Raw genomic sequence first — 17,154 nt, 5'->3', positions numbered from 1 at the left:
GGGGCCAAACAGCAGCAGAGCACGGCTGCTTTTCCTGCTGGAGCCTACACACCACTGCACTTCAAAGATGTAGCTTGTAAACCGGTTCATATCTTAAACAATATGTACAAACTCACACACACCGCAGAGAAAAGATCACAGTTTTTTAATATCATTTTGGAAGAAAAAAAAAAAAACCCACGTAAAACATTTATTTCGTTCATACAAAACAATGGTACGAAGTCTACCTCAAAAACATCTGCAGCTAGAATCTTGAGAGGAAATTAAAAAGATGTACAAAGAAATAAAACAAAACGGCAAAAAAAAAAAAGAAACCCCAAAAATAAACATTTGACCACATGCCAACAGTGCCAATCAGCCCCAAAGTCCCTTTACAGTAGCTCAACACATCCGCCCCTCGCTCAGATGAGCAGCAATAGTTGAGATGCACTGGCTACAAACAAAGGTGCACGGATCAGAGTGCCTGATCTCCCGTCCTTTCCCCCCAGTTTCCCAAACTAAACCCCTCCCTCCACGGCGAACTCAGGGGCTGGAATGGTTTCCATCTTCTCAACTCTTAGTATGGCCGGTCTCTTCTGTCGTCTCTACGGTCACCTCTGCAGGGAACAGGAAGAACAGTGTTACCGGCGGTTTTTAAAGACCTACAGACACTTGTCATTGAATTAACTGCAGTCATCTGAACGGCAAAGGGGGGGGGGGGGGTACGGTGTCAGTTTTTCCTTGTTCACCCACCCCTTTGCCTTTGGAACTGTCAACGATTAACATTTGCTTTCAAAAAAAGAAGAAGACGTCCTTCGTTTAACAACCCTTGATTAACGTCTCACTTCACCTTCAGTGAGTGGGAATATATCAAAATGTGCAAATGCAAAGGACACAAAACCTCTTAGTGAAGGGTTGTAGCATGAATATTTAGACACACTTCACAATATGGCTTCTTCGTAAGCAGGGAGTTAAAAAGGCTCTTTGGCTTAAAACCTCAGCGCCAGGCAGAGACTAAATACCCAGTTTGGAATTTGATATGTAGCGCGTTTACACTAGGAAGTGAAACAATTAAGTATACTCAATATAATGAAATTAATGAATTCAAAGCTTTGTAGAGTAATAGTGTTCACCAACAGCACACTCAAAAACAAATTAAAAGTTTAATTTCAGAAGGATTTTGCAAACTCTAAATTTAATTCTAATGTTCAACAGCTCAATTATTTCCTGTGAGTGTACAGTACACTATAAAGATTAGTAGGCAATGTGAAATTGGGACACAGCATTTGTCTTTAACCAAGTCCTGGTCCTATGCTTGAACTACATCAGATCAGCTTACACGTAAAAAACAAAACAAATAGAAGTTCACCAACCGTCCTCCCATTTTGTAATCCCCCCGGTATCCTCCACCACCTCCTCCCCCGTAGCCTCCACGGTCTCCCCCACGGAAACCTCCACGACCTCTGAAGCCACCGCCTCTGTCACCACCATAACCACCTCTGCCTCCACGATCTGCACACAACAATCATGTCGGTAAAACAAGAGGACGATATTAAAGCGTAAAAACAACTGGACTGACATGCTGCTGATGTTTTGTACATGCAATCAGGCACAGCATTTGAACAAGTAACTTAACCTTCACTTAAATGCCCTTTATTTTTCAAGACATTGTGTTAGGCACTCACCTCCATATCCTCCTCCTCCTCCTCCTCCTCCTGCATCTCCTGGTTTGGGAGCGCCACACTTGTTACACTCTTGCCGCCGTGCAAAATTCATGTTGCCACAAGAGCTAGGGACAGAAAGATCAGACATTTATACATAATGTCACAAATGGGGCCAAGAGTCCCCGTTCTACAGTATATTAACAATTCATGTAAAAACTTACATAAAGGCATACAAACCTGTTGGGACAGGGCCAGTCTCCTCCCTTAATGTCAAAGTTGGGTCCTCCTCCTCCACCGCCGCCGCCACGACCTCTGAAACCTGAAATGGATAATTTGTGAAAAACTTCAGAAGCAGAAACATTAACACAACCACTTAGATTTTCAAACTAGATATGTGATGCCAACTGAACACTGGGATAGCTCTGTCAATACCCACCTCCTCCTCCTCCTCGTGACCCGCCGCCGCCGCCTCTCGCACCTCCTCTCTGTGTGAACTCGGCTCTGCGGGTGGCAAATGATACTTTGATGGGTTTGCCTTGGAATTCCTTGCCTGAAATTAAAATATGAGTTAGAGGGATCCTGAATGATGAGTAAATAATTAAAGTCAATTAAAACTACGCCAGTGCTCTTACCATCAAACCAGTCAATAGCAGCTTTGGCGGAGGGCGGGTCATCAAATGACACCGTAGCTTCTCCCTTTGGCCGACCGGTGGCCTTGTCAGAGTAGATGTTGATCATTGGCTGGCCAGTCTTCTTGTTCAACTAAGAGCACAAAATAAACACAGGATTCTCAGGGCTTCCGTTTGCATCGATTGTTTCTACACCTGGGCTTGGTGCCACACAGGAATAAGTTAACACTCAACTAAATCTTTAATCTGACTGGTACCAAGGATAAAGAGTGACAACGATCCCAAGAAGTATCAAGTTAGTCATTATTAATAAAGACACACAAATGTTTGTGTCATTGATTTGCTTCAAAAATACTAATATCACATTAAAGTAACAAACTACAGATGCATTAAGAGTAGTAACAGTCATGAGGCTTGTTACCACGGTATGTTGAAAACACATTCAGCTGCTGTGAACTGCCATGCTATGTCTACGGAAAGCTGTAGCAGCTGCTGCAAACTCAGTGAGTTGCAGCCGTTTAACCATTTAATAACAGAGCGGCTACAAGTGGTGGTTGTTTACATGCCCATGTATAAAATTATCTAAAATAAAAACCATAATAGCTAGAGCATTGACACTAAGGCTTCGATCTTTCAGGTCGTCAGGTTTTACGCCTTTGATGGCATCGTCATGTTACGTGGCTGCAGGAGATAGTTGATTACATGATGCTCTATAAAACTAAGAAAATAAGTATAATATCCAGAGCATTCATTCTTTTTGCAGGAGAAAGCAAAGGCCTCCGTCTCCTGTGATTATGTTGAACATTCATGATTCAAATAGCGTATGAGTATTAAGAGATCTTTTCTTCATGTGTCTATATTTAAATATCTTTTGTGTTTTAGTAAAATTTGAGGAATAAAAAAAATGCCAAAAAAATCAGTGCCAGGGCTGTTACATATAATGACCGATGTAACAAAGAAATTCATTGAGTGTGGGAACATGCCAAGAGACCAATGAATTACCTTGATGATACCAATTTGCTTAAAGTAGTCGCCAACTTCCTGAACTGTGGCCTCTTCTGCCAGTCCCTGGACAAAAATGGTGTTGTTGTCAGAGTTGTCCTGCTCACCAGCTGTGGAAGAGATCGATGGAGAAGACGTCAGCAATGATTACATTGGAGATCTATTGTGTCCATAAGAGGGCCCATTGACCCACACAAACCCTGGTTATTTAATCATGCAATGCTCAAAGAGAGTCTTACCTGGTTCATCCCTTGAGTCGTAGTCTCGAGAGCCTGTAAAACAGAGGAGAGGGTGGAAGAGAACACTTCAGCAAGAAATCTTTAAATACGTCACACTGTTTCACACAAACAATTATAAGCTTCATCCCTATCAATGCATAATGTTAAAGAAAAGTAAACAATGTCCATGTTTACAGCTCTCTGAAGGGTGTTTTAGACCGTTGCATCACATACCAACACCGTGCAAGAAGAACAGAATTGTTCTGGGCTTTTTTGAGCTTACACCAGAAAAGAAAACAACCAAAATGTCTCCAGTTATAGAGAGTTTTCCTTCTTCGTCCTGGGAGCACCTCTGTCATTTACAATCAACCCTCGTCTTCATGCAACAATACCATTATTTTACAACTCAGGCTCCATGTTCTTTACCATATCTGAAGTCATTTAAGAGAAACCCTGCTAAGAATAATAGGTGGAGTCCCTTGGGATCTGGACATGAAAATGGTGGCATTCACCGAGTGTTTTTCTCTCTTAAATCCCCCTCTTTTCTTTTTTTGCTAACTCAAGTTCTTTCCTCCCCCACCGACACAGTTCTGATGCTCGTCACTTACCACCGTAATTTTTGTAGCCACCACGGTCACCACCTCTGCAGAGGAAAAATTGGAGATATGATGGCCTTTCCTTTGTCCCAACTGAGAGCTCAAAGCTCCACTACATTCCCATCAGTACGCACTCCTGCCAGGGTGTGCGACTATGGTGGAAATGTCTCACACGAGGAATACGTTAGTCTTTGACATTAGAGATCAATGGACAGACGACTAGGCAGCTCTGACTGAACAATCAGGTAGACGAGTGAAGACAATCATCACATCTGGGTCACCATTTACAATGAATTTGGTACTTCTTTTTACATGACCAGATTGGATACCAAGAGCCGGAAAACCAGCTGAATTTTTCTTCTTAACATGAGAAGCCGAATTGGTGTGAAGGAGTAGCAACTAATAATCAATCTTCCACTGAGTGCGTTATGAGATCCTTTAACTGAGGTCCAAGTTCTAGTTCAATCACTCTGAATACCTGTAGTATAAAATGTAGATCCATGTTAACACAACACACATGTTCGCCATTGTCAAATATACATCACTTGAATGAAACCTCTTGAATGTGAAGCAGCCTAAGATGTGGCTCCAGGTCTAAGGGCATCGTTTCAGTGGAGTTTCCACTGTTCAAAAACTACCATGAGGTCCTCTGAGCACAAACACAACAATGGAGTTTCGACTGTTGCTAAAGATTTGTAACTGATCATTTGAAAGCACAAAAAAAACTAAATCCTTGCTTTGTATCAAGGTCAAATGACGGAAAAGCTCTTGCTCAGTTTAAAACGGGCTTCCACTGGTTTAAGGACAAACATAATGCAGAACAAATAATCAAGACATTGTTGTGCCAGTCGACGTGGAGTTTTTAGAACATACCAAAGTCGGTCTCAGGGAGGGAAGTTCTTTTTTTAATTTTTTTTTTTTTTACAAAAGTGTATTTTTGTCCTGAGATACACGGGCACCTTTGCTAGAATGTCTCTTAAACTGAGAAGTGCTACTTTTACAGATGCATTTACAATAGGGAAAAAGATATATTCATAGTTTGCATCTCAGTGTGTTTTTCCATGCTCAAGAAAGCATTTTTCACATTATTAATGTGCTGCAGCATTGCTCTTCTAACGTAAACATCTATTAAAGTAGAGCTCTTAATTTTCCTTAATGCATCAATATTTCACTTAGTACTATACAGCTTCTACATATGTGAGACATGGTGCGTCTTCTGTTCTGATAGAAAAAAAAAAGTTGAGTGTGCTGATGCAGAGTTTACAAAACCTGTCACAGAGTTCAGGAGGATACGGTTGCACAACTGGGTCTATGGTACCTAGGGTTGCAAGATTCGGCGAATATCTGAGGTGGAAACTTTCCATGGGAATTAACAGGAAAAAATGAAATATTACTGGTTTCTGCTCTGGCTGCATTTCTCATGTCATATGCAAATTGAAAATTACATTTACCATACTATAAGCAGATAACCAGTTAATTTGACAAATACATAAAGTGAAATGTGCCATGTGGTGATTTAGCCAGTGGGCTAACTAAAGAAAGGTACTTTGAACAACTAATTTATAAAAGAAATGTTTAACAATAAGAATGATTGGAAATATTTTAATTAAAACTCCAATTAAAGTGCTTAAGCAAGCTAATTTTTTGTATACCGAATCCATCAACGCTCAACTTCCCATGGAAATTTTCTGACCTTTTGCAACTCCGGTGAGGCCTTTTAAGCTCCTATTTGGGCAGACGTGTTCAATCTCCATTCCTTCTCTCAAGGCTCCAATAATAACGAGTAGATCCTCAGTGGATCACACAACTCATCTGACCTCTAATTAAAACACCACTAATACCTGATTTCCGATCATTTGATCTACACAGCAAAGTGGGTTTAATACCAGCAAGTCTATGTAAAAAAAAAAAAATACTCAGGTAAATCAGGTTTCTTGGGGTAAAGAAACTGAAGGTTCAAGCACCTGGAGCGCAGTGCAGAGTGAATATTACCTGTGAGATCTTTGATTAACCCGGTATACATATATATATATAAATATATTTAATAGTAAGAGTCTGGTGATCTAGAGCACAAAGCAGATGAGGGGTGAAAATCACCTATGTGGCTGGTTTGTAGATGATGAGTGATGATGTGTTGAGTGACAAGTCATGTCTCATATTTCATAGTGTAAAGAGGTACCTTAGGGGCAGTGGCACTATGCAACTTACCCCATACCAGGAGGTCCCCCTCTTCCGCCACGGTCGTATCCACCGCTGCGGTCGAATCCGCCACTGCGGTCATATCCTCCACCACCACCACTGCCGCGGTCAAAACCGCCACGGTCATAGCTACCACGGCCTCGTCCTCTGTAGCCTCCTCCTCCTCCCTCTGAACGGTCCTGGTCACGTCCATACCGCCCACCTTCAGCACCTCCTTCTGCTGCTGCTGTACAGAAAGACTTTTTTTAAACAACTAACAACCTGACAGCACATCTGTGTCAAATTAATCACAGAACACAGATGTTGTTCTATATTAATTCAAATTATGTTATTTGTACCATCACTCCATCTTCCGTAGCTACCGCCGCCACTGCCACCGCCACCTCCGCCAGCACTGCCGCCACCTCCTTGCCCCTGGCTACCATAGGAGCTTTGCTGTCCATAGCTGTCTCCTCCTTGAGGCTGGCTACCATAGGAACCTTGCTGCCCATAAGACGACGACGACGTAGATGACGACTTGCCATACCTTGAAGTCGTTTTAGCAGAAATCATCAGTTAACACAACAGATACACACTGATTGAATCCACTAATGGGTAATTTTCATCTTTCATCAAGAGGCATTGGAAGTCGTCAATGAAAAATAAACATGAAGTGGAGCAGAATATGATAAAATCATTCATAAAATTAAACTTTGTTGCATGATTGATTTGCTAGTTTACAGAACTTGCATTCAGTCTTCTACCAATTCAGTTTTGCCCCTTGGATTGTCTGATGTACAATAACGTGCTGTATAGTTTTACATTATGGTGTTTATGATGCTCCTTTTCTTGGATAGCAGAACTTTTAAATATTTTACAGCTTAATGTTACTAAAAAGGCAGAAGAGCGGCCGTGAGAATTCTGCTGCACAAACAAACAGCACCGACAACTTAAGGTGTATGAACAGTGTGATATTAGCTTCTTACCCAGATGACTCCTGTCCGTAAGTATCAAAGCTCTGTGGTTGAGACTGGCCGAAACCCTCTGTCAAAAGAAAATTCACAAAATTGAGAAACAGGAAATTTCTTTCAAAACATTGCATTAATTGTTTTTAGGTATGCACAGATATTGATATGGTATCGTTACGGTGTATGCTTAATTCTTTCTTACTTAACTAAAAAAAGCACCCGAGTTCTGTGACTTAAGTAATTTATTCAACACAAGTATTTTAATCCACAATATCTTCAAGTGGCCTGACAATGTTGTCTTTATGACTATCAACTGGATATACAATTGACGGCCATTTCATTCGACCATCTAGCAGCTAGGTTGATTGGATAAAAGTAAAGTTTGGGTGAGGATTAAACGAATTAATGAGGCACCTACCAATCATTGAAAAAGGAGCTGTACTCAAAATTCAGAACATTAATATCGCAGCAAACACACATTTGCTGTGCAAAGATATACTGTAGTGGGGTAACAGCATCCTGAGCAGAGAATGGAGTCACTCTCCCTCTGTGGGGGGTTTTTCTGATTATTTTGAAAAACCAGTCCGTCCGTTTGAACATGTAGCAAGTAGAGCTCATTTAAATATACTTGTACCTTGTGTCGGCGGTGCACCTTGCTGTCCATAGGCACCATAATTCTGCCCCGCATAAGAGCCACTGCCATTTCCTTGACCATAACCCTGTTGATCAGAAAGACCAGTCAGACATGGTACAATCAAGAAGTTACATGTCAATAGTAACTTTGAGGAAGTGTCTTCTTACCTGTCCACTCTGCTGACCGGCGTAGGATCCGTAGCTTCAAACGCAAAGCAAAGGGCAGTTAGTGTCTGGTTTTAGATGCATTCAAACTCCTCTATGAGTCTTTCTTAAATGTGTACATGATATACTTGAATAATGTGTACAACCAGTTATCTACATAGGGGAACGTTACATTAACATGAGTGATGCTTGTGTGTAGCGTTACATTACCTTTGAGAGCCACCGTAGCCTGAATCTGAAAGAGAAATAAAAAAGTTTGACCTTTCTACAAGTGGTTATGACCTACAATGTGAACATTAATGTGTATAATATCAAAAGTGACAAAGCAGATGATGCACTACTAATCTTGAAGGCAGAAGAAGTAGGATGCCAATTTAGGATAATTGATCTACAACAAAACAATGTCTGTATTGTGTATTGACTTTTTCAAAGTGGTAAACATAATGCAGTGAATGTCATCAGCGGACAGGAAGTTGACAAGGACCAAGACTGTTGCCTAGCAATGGAATTCCATTAAACAAGGTCGTGTAACCTTGTTCTTTTAAGTAATCATACTCGATTTGTATAGCACTGATTTTGTCGCCGTACTTTAAGGTTGAATATGGAGAATGAGCCGAACACCGCCATCTAGTGTCTCAAGATCGTAGTCGCAACAACAAAAAATAATTCCAGCAGCCAGGTTGCGAGGCTCGTTGCTGGGTGTGTCAAGTGATCAGCCTGCACCATGTCAAGTGATGAATCCTACAGAGCGACTCATCAATTAAATTTCCAACAGTATTTAACGTTAACCCGTCTTCAACTGTCTTTCTATGAGTGGTTTGTACTCGATTACCTAGCTCTCAACTCAAAATGATTCCTTGTTTCTGTAGCAACAACAGACAACCCTGGCAACCCGCAATGCGTGACACTATTAGCTGGTACAAGTAAACAGAACATGACAAGGTCATTGTTCAACCCTTCAAAACATTTTTTAAATATTAATTCAGACTAAATATATATTTTTGTGGAAAGGCAATACTTTCATTCTGTACCCCTCAAAACGCTAAATATATAGCTTTTAATAAAGGTTCCACATATTCAACTTTGTGTTATTAATAAAGACGTTAAAAATGGAAATGAATGAAAGGAAGAAACAGGCCAATCAGCACCCAAAGATCACCAGAGCGGAAACCATCACTAGCGCCAACTGCTGGATCCCTCCAACAGCGCATGCGCATTACTCCAAGACTCGGACTTTTTTGTTGTGTCCCGGCCTCCTTTCATTAGCCTTGCCCGTTACCAATCCAGTAAAAAAAATGGCGGTCAATTCGGACCAGGCTAACTCTTGACACAAGACTCGCTGCCATAGGTTTATACACGCTGTCCATCCCTCGGCATAGTTTGCTTCAAACCACAACGATTCAAATGCGAAAGCTACAAACAAATTTAAAATTAAAAACACGAACAAACGCAGAATGTGTCTCGTGCAGCCGGAGAACAATAGCATTGGCGTAAACAAAGACGCGTTCATGGCCAGGCCCCGCTCACCCTGCGGTGTTTCCACGGAGCAAAACCGTGGGGGGAGGAAACGGCTTTAAGAGTAGCAGTAGAGTAAATAATGTCCCGAGTTAAACCCGTAATGAAATAAAATCGTTAGCGTCATCAAAACACCGGTTTTACCAACTTTGCTCTGCTAATGAAAGATGAGCCATGTTCCAGGAGATAGACGGATCCCCCCTGGCCTCGCGGTTGTTAGCTAATTTAGCTCCAATGCTACTCGACCCACTTTTCATCATCCATACACACAAAAAACCTGGTCTAAACTGTCAAAACACATGATGACTTACCAGTGGCCATTCTGTGACGTTTTATATATAGTTAAAATACAATGTTTGTTCTAATTAGCTGATAAAAACCCCGGTTAACATCTACGTAGCGCCACAGAACTCAGCGTGAACCTCCTCCTCTGCGACGCTTGTCTTATGCTGCGGCTTCTTCTTCCTGTTTCACCGGCCTGCTTCCGCTGAGGTGTTACCGCCACCTAATGTGTCAAAGTGTTCCGTTTTTTAAAGATTCAATATAAACATTGGGGAAAGGTACATTTATTTATATTGCACCATTCGTACAAGGAGCAATTCTTAGTGATTTACAGACAAGATTGAATAAAACTAGAAAATGCAAGAAATTGTGACTGTGGTTGGGAGGGAGAGTGGGATTTATGTTGGGGTTTTTTGTTTTTGCTCCTGTTTCTTCACTTTAAGGCAGATGCATTGACACACTGTACAACTGTTGTTCTTTTTCTTCTTTGACAAAATTCAATAAAAGAAAAGTGGAATAACATGGGCTTGACTTTTACCCGTTCTGATACTTGGTGCACATCCAAATGCTAAGGTCATTCATTCATTCATTCATTCATTCATTCATCTTCAACCGCTTATCCCGGGGTCAGGGTCGCGGGGGGGCGCTGGAGCCGATCCCAGCTGACATCGGGCGTGAGGCGGGGTACACCCTGGACAGGACGCCAGTCTATCACAGGGCACATAGAGACGAACAGAGACAGACAACCATTCACACCTAAGGGCAATTTTTAGAGTCATCAATTAACCTAACACGTGCATGTCTTTGGATTGTGGGAGGAAACCAGTACAAGCAGAAGTTGGCTAGTAGTAGTAGTTCATGATATACCAGAGGTGTCCACTACTGTCCTGCATATGTTGAGTTTCTCCCTGCTGTAACACACCTGAGTCCAATGCTCTGCTCGTTATCAAGCAGCTGAAGCTTGATAAAGGGCAGTGCATCAGGTGTGTTACAGCAGGAAGAAACCTAAAACATGCAGGAGCAGGATTGTACACCCCTGTAATATACCAACAGTTAATAAATATGTCCAGGTGCAGGACGTGGTAGCATGTGTGGCATCACCAACAAAAGTTGCATTGACTATTTTACTGTGAACGACAGGAGGTTTCACTGAAGATGCTGACTTTAATGTTTACATCAGCCTGATACAATACAAGTGCAAGTAAAAAAACAAAGGGCCGATCAGAGATCAATCAAAGTGACCTGTCGAAGCCCTGGTTTCCATGGTGACATGTAGACAGCAACTAACTGTATGTAGACAGGTCAGAAAGTTCACTTAATGATTACACCTCTCAAACAACATCTTTTAATTATGAAAACATGACTCCAGTGTCCAAAATATGATAATCACCAGAGAGAAGAGACTCTGCTGAACACGTTTATATCATTTTGATGTTTGTGGGGTCAAATATGTGAGAACCAGAGCAGGTTAAAAACCTGGCTGTCCGCTGTAATCAGACAATTTCTTGCCTCAGTTTGTGTTGCAGCTCAATGGGCAACTGGGTGGCACTCCTGTGGTTTGGAGGCCAATATATATATAATATCAAATGTGTGCGCCTGTTTAATCCCATAGTAACACGTCTGCGACCAGCACACATGTTCCTAAGTTTTGACTTAAATTGATGTAAGAAGAGTGAAAATTGTGGGAGACAGAGCAAGTTGTTTGAGTTTTTTTCCAGGATATGTTTCAGCTCCTCCACACTCTAGCTGTAATGTCACCCACTCTAGCTGTGATGTCACCCGCTCTAGGTCTGAACACTCACATACACAACCATTGTAAAATCTGAAATTACCTGAAAATGTAACGAAACCAAAACTGCGATTGCTTGATATCAAAACGCCCATTCAGTCCAAAGAAGTTGCAAACCTCCTGACCCGTTTAAACTTTTAATTGGATTTCTGCGTTAGAGTATGGCCCCAAAGAAGGGTGGTTTTTGAGCTTGGCCGACAACGATTTCCCATTGTTGTGCATGTGGAAATTTGGCAGGGTTTTTTTGCGTTTTCCGCACATTTTAGTGTATGTTTTGTGCATGTGTTGGCAACACTGTCAGACATTATTAACAATATTAGTTCCACTTGTGCTCTTCTTGTGAAATGTTTCAGTATGTATGTATATATATATAGTGGTAGTAAGTAGTGTAAAGACGATATAAAAGTATGGATTTACTTTCTGTAACTCAGAGCAGGATTTATCCATTAACATGTTTTGTTCAGATAACCTGATCAGAGCTGAAACCTTGTGTCGGATAACAAATGGTAACGATAGTCGAAAGTAAAAAATAATCACAAAAAAGTAATCAACCCAACAAATTATTCCAATTTTATTCATTTAAAAAAGATGCATGCCTTGATAAAACCAAATAATTACATCATGAAGTGGAACGACACAGCACTGGGTAAAGTGACATCCCAATGTAAGCATGGAAGGAAAAAACTATTAAAAAGACGGTGAAGTGTCAAGTTTTAAATGCGAACTTAATGCATAAGGCAGTTTAAAAAAAGGCACACGCTGCTCTTCATCTTGTCTGACTTCCTTAAACTCAAACCGTTTCACATAAAAGTACTGAGATGAGCACTGATGCTGGGAGATGCACAAAGTGTTTTGATATGTCCTTTCATCTTCTTCACGTAGTATTGCATATGTTTGAAAAAAACAAAACAAAAATATAGACGGATAACAATCGAACAGAGGCGGTTGTCATATGTTCGAGTGTTACTGCCTCATCCCATTTCACACTCCTTTGCTGTCAGATGCACGCAAGATAAACAACCACTATTAAGGACCCCAGATCTGGTTTAGTCCAACATTTCAAATCAACATTTTACAAATATCAGAGGGGACCTACAGATCCATTTTCATCATGTTTAACGGCATGGTTAGGAAATAAAATGCATATAATCTTGTGTTTCTATGAATGAGCAACTTATGCATAACAGGCAAAATCTCTTGTCAAAAATACAACAGGTCAACAATTGTACCAATGATACCGGTCTGTTACAGCAAACATTTCCCCACAGAATTTGTACATTTTCTAAAACATGTAATGTATTTAAAGTATGCATGTCCGCACCATTTGCTGTTGAGTGTTAACACAGCAACAGGAACACATAACACTCCGTATTTTTATTTAGATACAATATTATCTGCCGCGGTGTTACGTCTACAATCCATTAATCAACTACATAAAAGTTACAGAGATCTCAAGATGGCAAACTGAATGAGCTTTCTAAATTTTCTATTTAAATCTTTACCTTCACAGTGGAATTATATCATGTACATCCAGAGACGGGACGTGAGTCCCTGTCCCACTCTGAGTCATCGTCACTTTATAAAGCTGCTTTGATTGACTCGATATTAAAACCGTATCTGAAATAGCCTCACATGGTCTGGCTAAACTGCTTTGTGTTCAGGGACAGGAGAGGGAAAAAAATGCTCTGGCGTGTTTGCATTTCCTTAAAACCAATCACAATCGTCTTGGGTGGGGCTGAGACAGTGCCCTTGCAGAATAGATAACAGAGATAGCAGAGGGTGAGAATGCCCAACATGTGACGCGTCTCAGGCTTTATTCCTGCACTTCACATTCGGTAAACTGCACTTAATCTGAAATGAAGTTGACTCTTTGCTGTATTTGCGCGACTGAATTTCAAGCCAGCAGCGTCCTACATCCAACCTCCGAGCGCCAAGAGTTGCAGTCAAACACCTGATAACACTAACTCATTTATATCAGAGACTCTTAACATTCTCTTGAAAGCAGTCGTTTGGTCTGAGACATCGGCTCAAGTGAGCCGGGCCCCGGCAGACGCAGGCTAGAGGTCCAGATACATAATGTTGTAAACACAGGAAATACAGATTAGAGGTAGTGTTTGCCTCAAGATCTGTAGATCTCATGGAACCAGGGTGACGAACAAGTGTTAAAAGTTTTTTTTAAATTCAGTCCTGATCAAACAAGACGCACAATAAAAATAGAAAATTTAAAAACACCACTTGAGTAGTGAGACAGAGGCTGGGTCTGAGGCTCTTTAACTCCAGACATCTTGTGAGTAGCGTCCCTTGGTCATCAGTTTCTTGACGTAATCTGTGGCCTGTGTGCGTGTCATGCCTCCCAGTTCTTCTCCGATCTCGTGGAGGGCCGTCTGCACGTCCTTAGCCATGTTCTTTGCATCCCTAAATGAGAAGAGAGATCACTTTAGATGTCTGGTCATCTTTGTCACTTTATATCACCACTACATCACTTTATTTTGTGGTACTGTAACTTACTGCTGCTACACTTACTGTGCCTTACTGTCACTTAGTTCTGTAGGAAATGCTGCTACATTTTTAACACTGTTATAACTTATCGCTCCTTCTCACTTATTTAATTTGTACTTATTTTATTTCAATCTGCTGCTAAACTGCACGCTGCGTATTGTTGTATATTGTATATACCTACGCTTAACCACAATGTCTGTTGCACTCTGTCACACTTAGTTAATTGTTGATTTATTTTACGTTAGCTTTATTTTATTTGATTTATGTTAGCTTATTGTTACTCTGATCCTTTCCCACCTTTTCCCAACTTTTGTATTGAAACTGTTGCACAATCATTTCCCTCGAGATAAATAAAGCTTCTTGAATCTTTGTTTTAGTGTTGTTTTTGTTTTCATATTATATATTTCTTGTTCGTCCATCTACTGGATATTTCCCTTTACTCATAAAACTGATTAATAATGAGCAATAACGGTCACCTCAAACATGGTGAAAGTTAATTTGCTTTTGATTCCTGAAAAACAGTTCTCCCTATCCCACTAGGAGGCGCCAACGCACCAAAGAGAACGTGGGTTTGTTTTCCCTCCAGTTTAAATTCCAACAACTCAAATCGATATTTTGTCACAACACAAATAAATGAATGTGAAAGTTCGATCTGTTTGAATACAAGACATTTAACATTAATCTTTTGCTGGTCAAATGTGTTCATTACCCGCAGACGTAAATATGAGCGTTGTCTGAGTGAATCAGCTTCCAGATGTGCTCCTTATTTGTCTTCAGGAGATGCTGCACGTACACCTGTATTTTTGAAATAGAAATAAATAATTTATACATGCATCTAAAAGTTCCGAACATCAAAATAAAATGGTTTATCAACACATAAATAATATATGTCATACTGTACATTTGTAGTCTCATTCACCGTTTGACCTCTCAAATCTCAATTTGTAATTTAAAGGTGTTGAGATATTTTTTGTTTCACAGCAGTGCGGTAGACAGCCGTACCTTTTGCTCCTGGTCTCTGGAGAAGGCCACATTAAGCTGTGTTAGAACTCCATTCTTCTCTGCTTCCTCCAGCTCCTCCTGGTAGAGATAATCCTCGTTCTTATGTCTGCAGCCGTAAAACATCACTGTCTCTCCAAGCTCCTTTCCTATAAGAAGGAAACAAAACAAAACATTGGGTGTTTTGTACGTGCCGTTTATTCCTTTCAGGCTTTTAAAATAAATCTGATATCTGATCTGAAATCTGACTGCACACACATTCATCATGCTTTATAAGCAACTTTGCACCATCTAGGGTTGTGAGGAGTCAGTACATTTTTCCAAGGGAGCTTAAGCTCTGAGTTTTGGAAACTTTGCACAATTTTAGTATAAAATCATAGCTGTCATTAGTGAAAATACATAAATGGTACTACATCTTATGCATGTTTTGGTAAAAGTTTGCCCATTTTATTGAATTCTAACTAGGGAGGGAATGTTAATATGAATATTAAGTTAAAAAATAATTCCCTTTAATTTCGGTTAGTACTGTCGGAAAGTTTCCACCTTGAATATTGTCGGTGTTTGCAACCCTAATACTATCGCACAGTTCCTAAGGTCTGTTTCAGAGTAACTGAGGATGCTATTAATTCAATGTTAATTATTAAAGCATTGATTACTTTTATCCATAAACACTGAAATGCTTTAAAAAAATTTGTGGGCAGTGTTGTATACACAAGGCCAGAAATGACACAAACATATGGATGTGTCTTGTGGATACATTGTAAAAAAGGTTAGACAAACGACAACAACAACAACACACACACGTGTTATATAAGATACCTTGTTGTTTGAGCCAGCCCCTCTCTTGGATGAAGCCCATGAAGGGAGCGATTCCTGTCCCGGGCCGATCATGATCACTGGGTTGGTGGCTTTGAAGGGCAGGCGGAACTGAGACTTGCGGATGTACATGGGAACGGTGGACTTATGGCCGTTGTCACTGATCAGTTTGTTTTTCAGCCAGTTGGTGGCAACTCCCTTATTGACACGGCCAGTCGCGGTCTTGAACTCCACCACTACGGCACAGATGTGGATGCTGTTGGGATGAACCTACAGAACAGGGGAGAGTCATCAAGAGTGCCGTACTTTGATTTTAGGAACATTTTTGTGCATCTTTGCTGCTGATACCAATATAAAAGGCCATTTGTAAAAAAATAAGTCTGTAACAAAAGTTAAAAGGATTCGACTCTACCCGTCTTAGTAATGTAACAGGAAATTACCTTTGAGGAGGAGGCGATGGAATAATAGCGAGCTTGGAGACGAGGCAGCAGCTCACACAGGTGGTCAACGGGAGGCCTCAAAGATGGCATATCCTCCAGGATGGCGAGGATGTTTCTACTGGCACCCAACACCCAATTCTGTAGAGCGCCTATAGAAAGGAATAAACAAAAAGCCACTAAATTAAGTTTAAGAGGTTCCTGCAGCTGTGTTTCTTTAACATGAACATGATAAACGCTATTCTAACACCAATGAATCCTTAACACCAGACACAGACCTTGCCCTCAGGTGAGGAAGAGGCCATCTTGCGCATATTCTCTTGGTCTTTGGATCTGAGGCGTACTGCGCCAGCTCATAGAGGACGTTGGTGCGAGGAGGGTGAGTGATGTCCAGGTAGTGAGTGAGGGCCGTGCGGTAGGTGGTGGGGCAGGGGAAAGGATGCTTCTTGTTAGACTCCTCTGAAAAAAAAAACAACCAAAACATTTCTTTTAGGATCTAGAATTGTCTCAAATTCCTTTCATTGTCAACTGATAACCATATATGTTAATAAAAGATTAAAAATGTGTGTCATGGGCAAAATATAACACATTACATGGCAGGTCAGGTAATTAATCTATGATGTAAAGTCTTACCTTGACCCTCAGATAATTGACTTTGGTTTCTACAAAACGTTCATGACGACAAGAAACTAATTAATTTGTAACAAAAGTCAACATCTTATATTACAGCAATAATATTAAATTGCAGTAATATAACAATATCAATTCATCTGCATGAAGTGAGC

The 17,154-nt window shown here is 40.7% G+C and overlaps 2 protein-coding genes across 5 annotated transcripts in view; both read right to left on the bottom strand.

Moving 5' to 3' along the window:
* Positions 1-130: 130 nt before the first annotated feature.
* taf15 (TAF15 RNA polymerase II, TATA box binding protein (TBP)-associated factor) lies at positions 131-9,995 on the bottom strand. Of its 4 annotated transcripts, none has more exons than XM_083913283.1 (16): positions 9,859-9,995; positions 8,243-8,267; positions 8,036-8,069; positions 7,869-7,953; positions 7,253-7,310; positions 6,626-6,813; positions 6,297-6,513; positions 4,101-4,135; positions 3,514-3,546; positions 3,275-3,384; positions 2,276-2,405; positions 2,076-2,193; positions 1,881-1,955; positions 1,665-1,768; positions 1,353-1,491; positions 131-596 (listed from the first exon to the last, which is right to left on the bottom strand). In XM_083913283.1, the coding sequence occupies exons 1-16, from the start codon at positions 9,866-9,868 to the stop codon at positions 557-559; spliced, it is 1,401 nt and encodes a 466-aa protein (XP_083769409.1). In that variant the 5' UTR covers positions 9,869-9,995; the 3' UTR covers positions 131-556. The 4 variants fall into 4 exon arrangements, with proteins under 4 accessions (XP_083769409.1, XP_083769407.1, XP_083769408.1 ...); XM_083913281.1 differs by having other exon boundaries at positions 1,881-1,962; positions 2,080-2,193; XM_083913282.1 differs by having other exon boundaries at positions 1,881-1,962; positions 2,080-2,193; positions 6,297-6,510.
* A 2,176-nt stretch (positions 9,996-12,171) lies between these two features.
* porb (P450 (cytochrome) oxidoreductase b) overlaps positions 12,172-17,154 on the bottom strand; it is a 23,698-nt gene continuing 18,715 nt past the window's right edge. Inside the window, 9 exon segments of the mRNA XM_083913393.1 lie at positions 12,172-14,033; positions 14,827-14,912; positions 15,120-15,265; positions 15,936-15,992; positions 15,995-16,202; positions 16,373-16,521; positions 16,644-16,697; positions 16,700-16,861; positions 16,864-16,865. Coding sequence (XP_083769519.1) covers positions 13,889-14,033; positions 14,827-14,912; positions 15,120-15,265; positions 15,936-15,992; positions 15,995-16,202; positions 16,373-16,521; positions 16,644-16,697; positions 16,700-16,861; positions 16,864-16,865 — 1,009 coding nt within the window. The 3' untranslated portion in view covers positions 12,172-13,888.

The sequence above is a fragment of the Echiichthys vipera genome (assembly GCF_963691815.1).
Source record: "Echiichthys vipera genome assembly, chromosome: 5".
In the NCBI taxonomy this organism is placed as follows: Eukaryota; Metazoa; Chordata; class Actinopteri; order Perciformes; family Trachinidae; genus Echiichthys; species Echiichthys vipera.
This window is presented reverse-complemented; position numbering and strand designations above follow the sequence as displayed.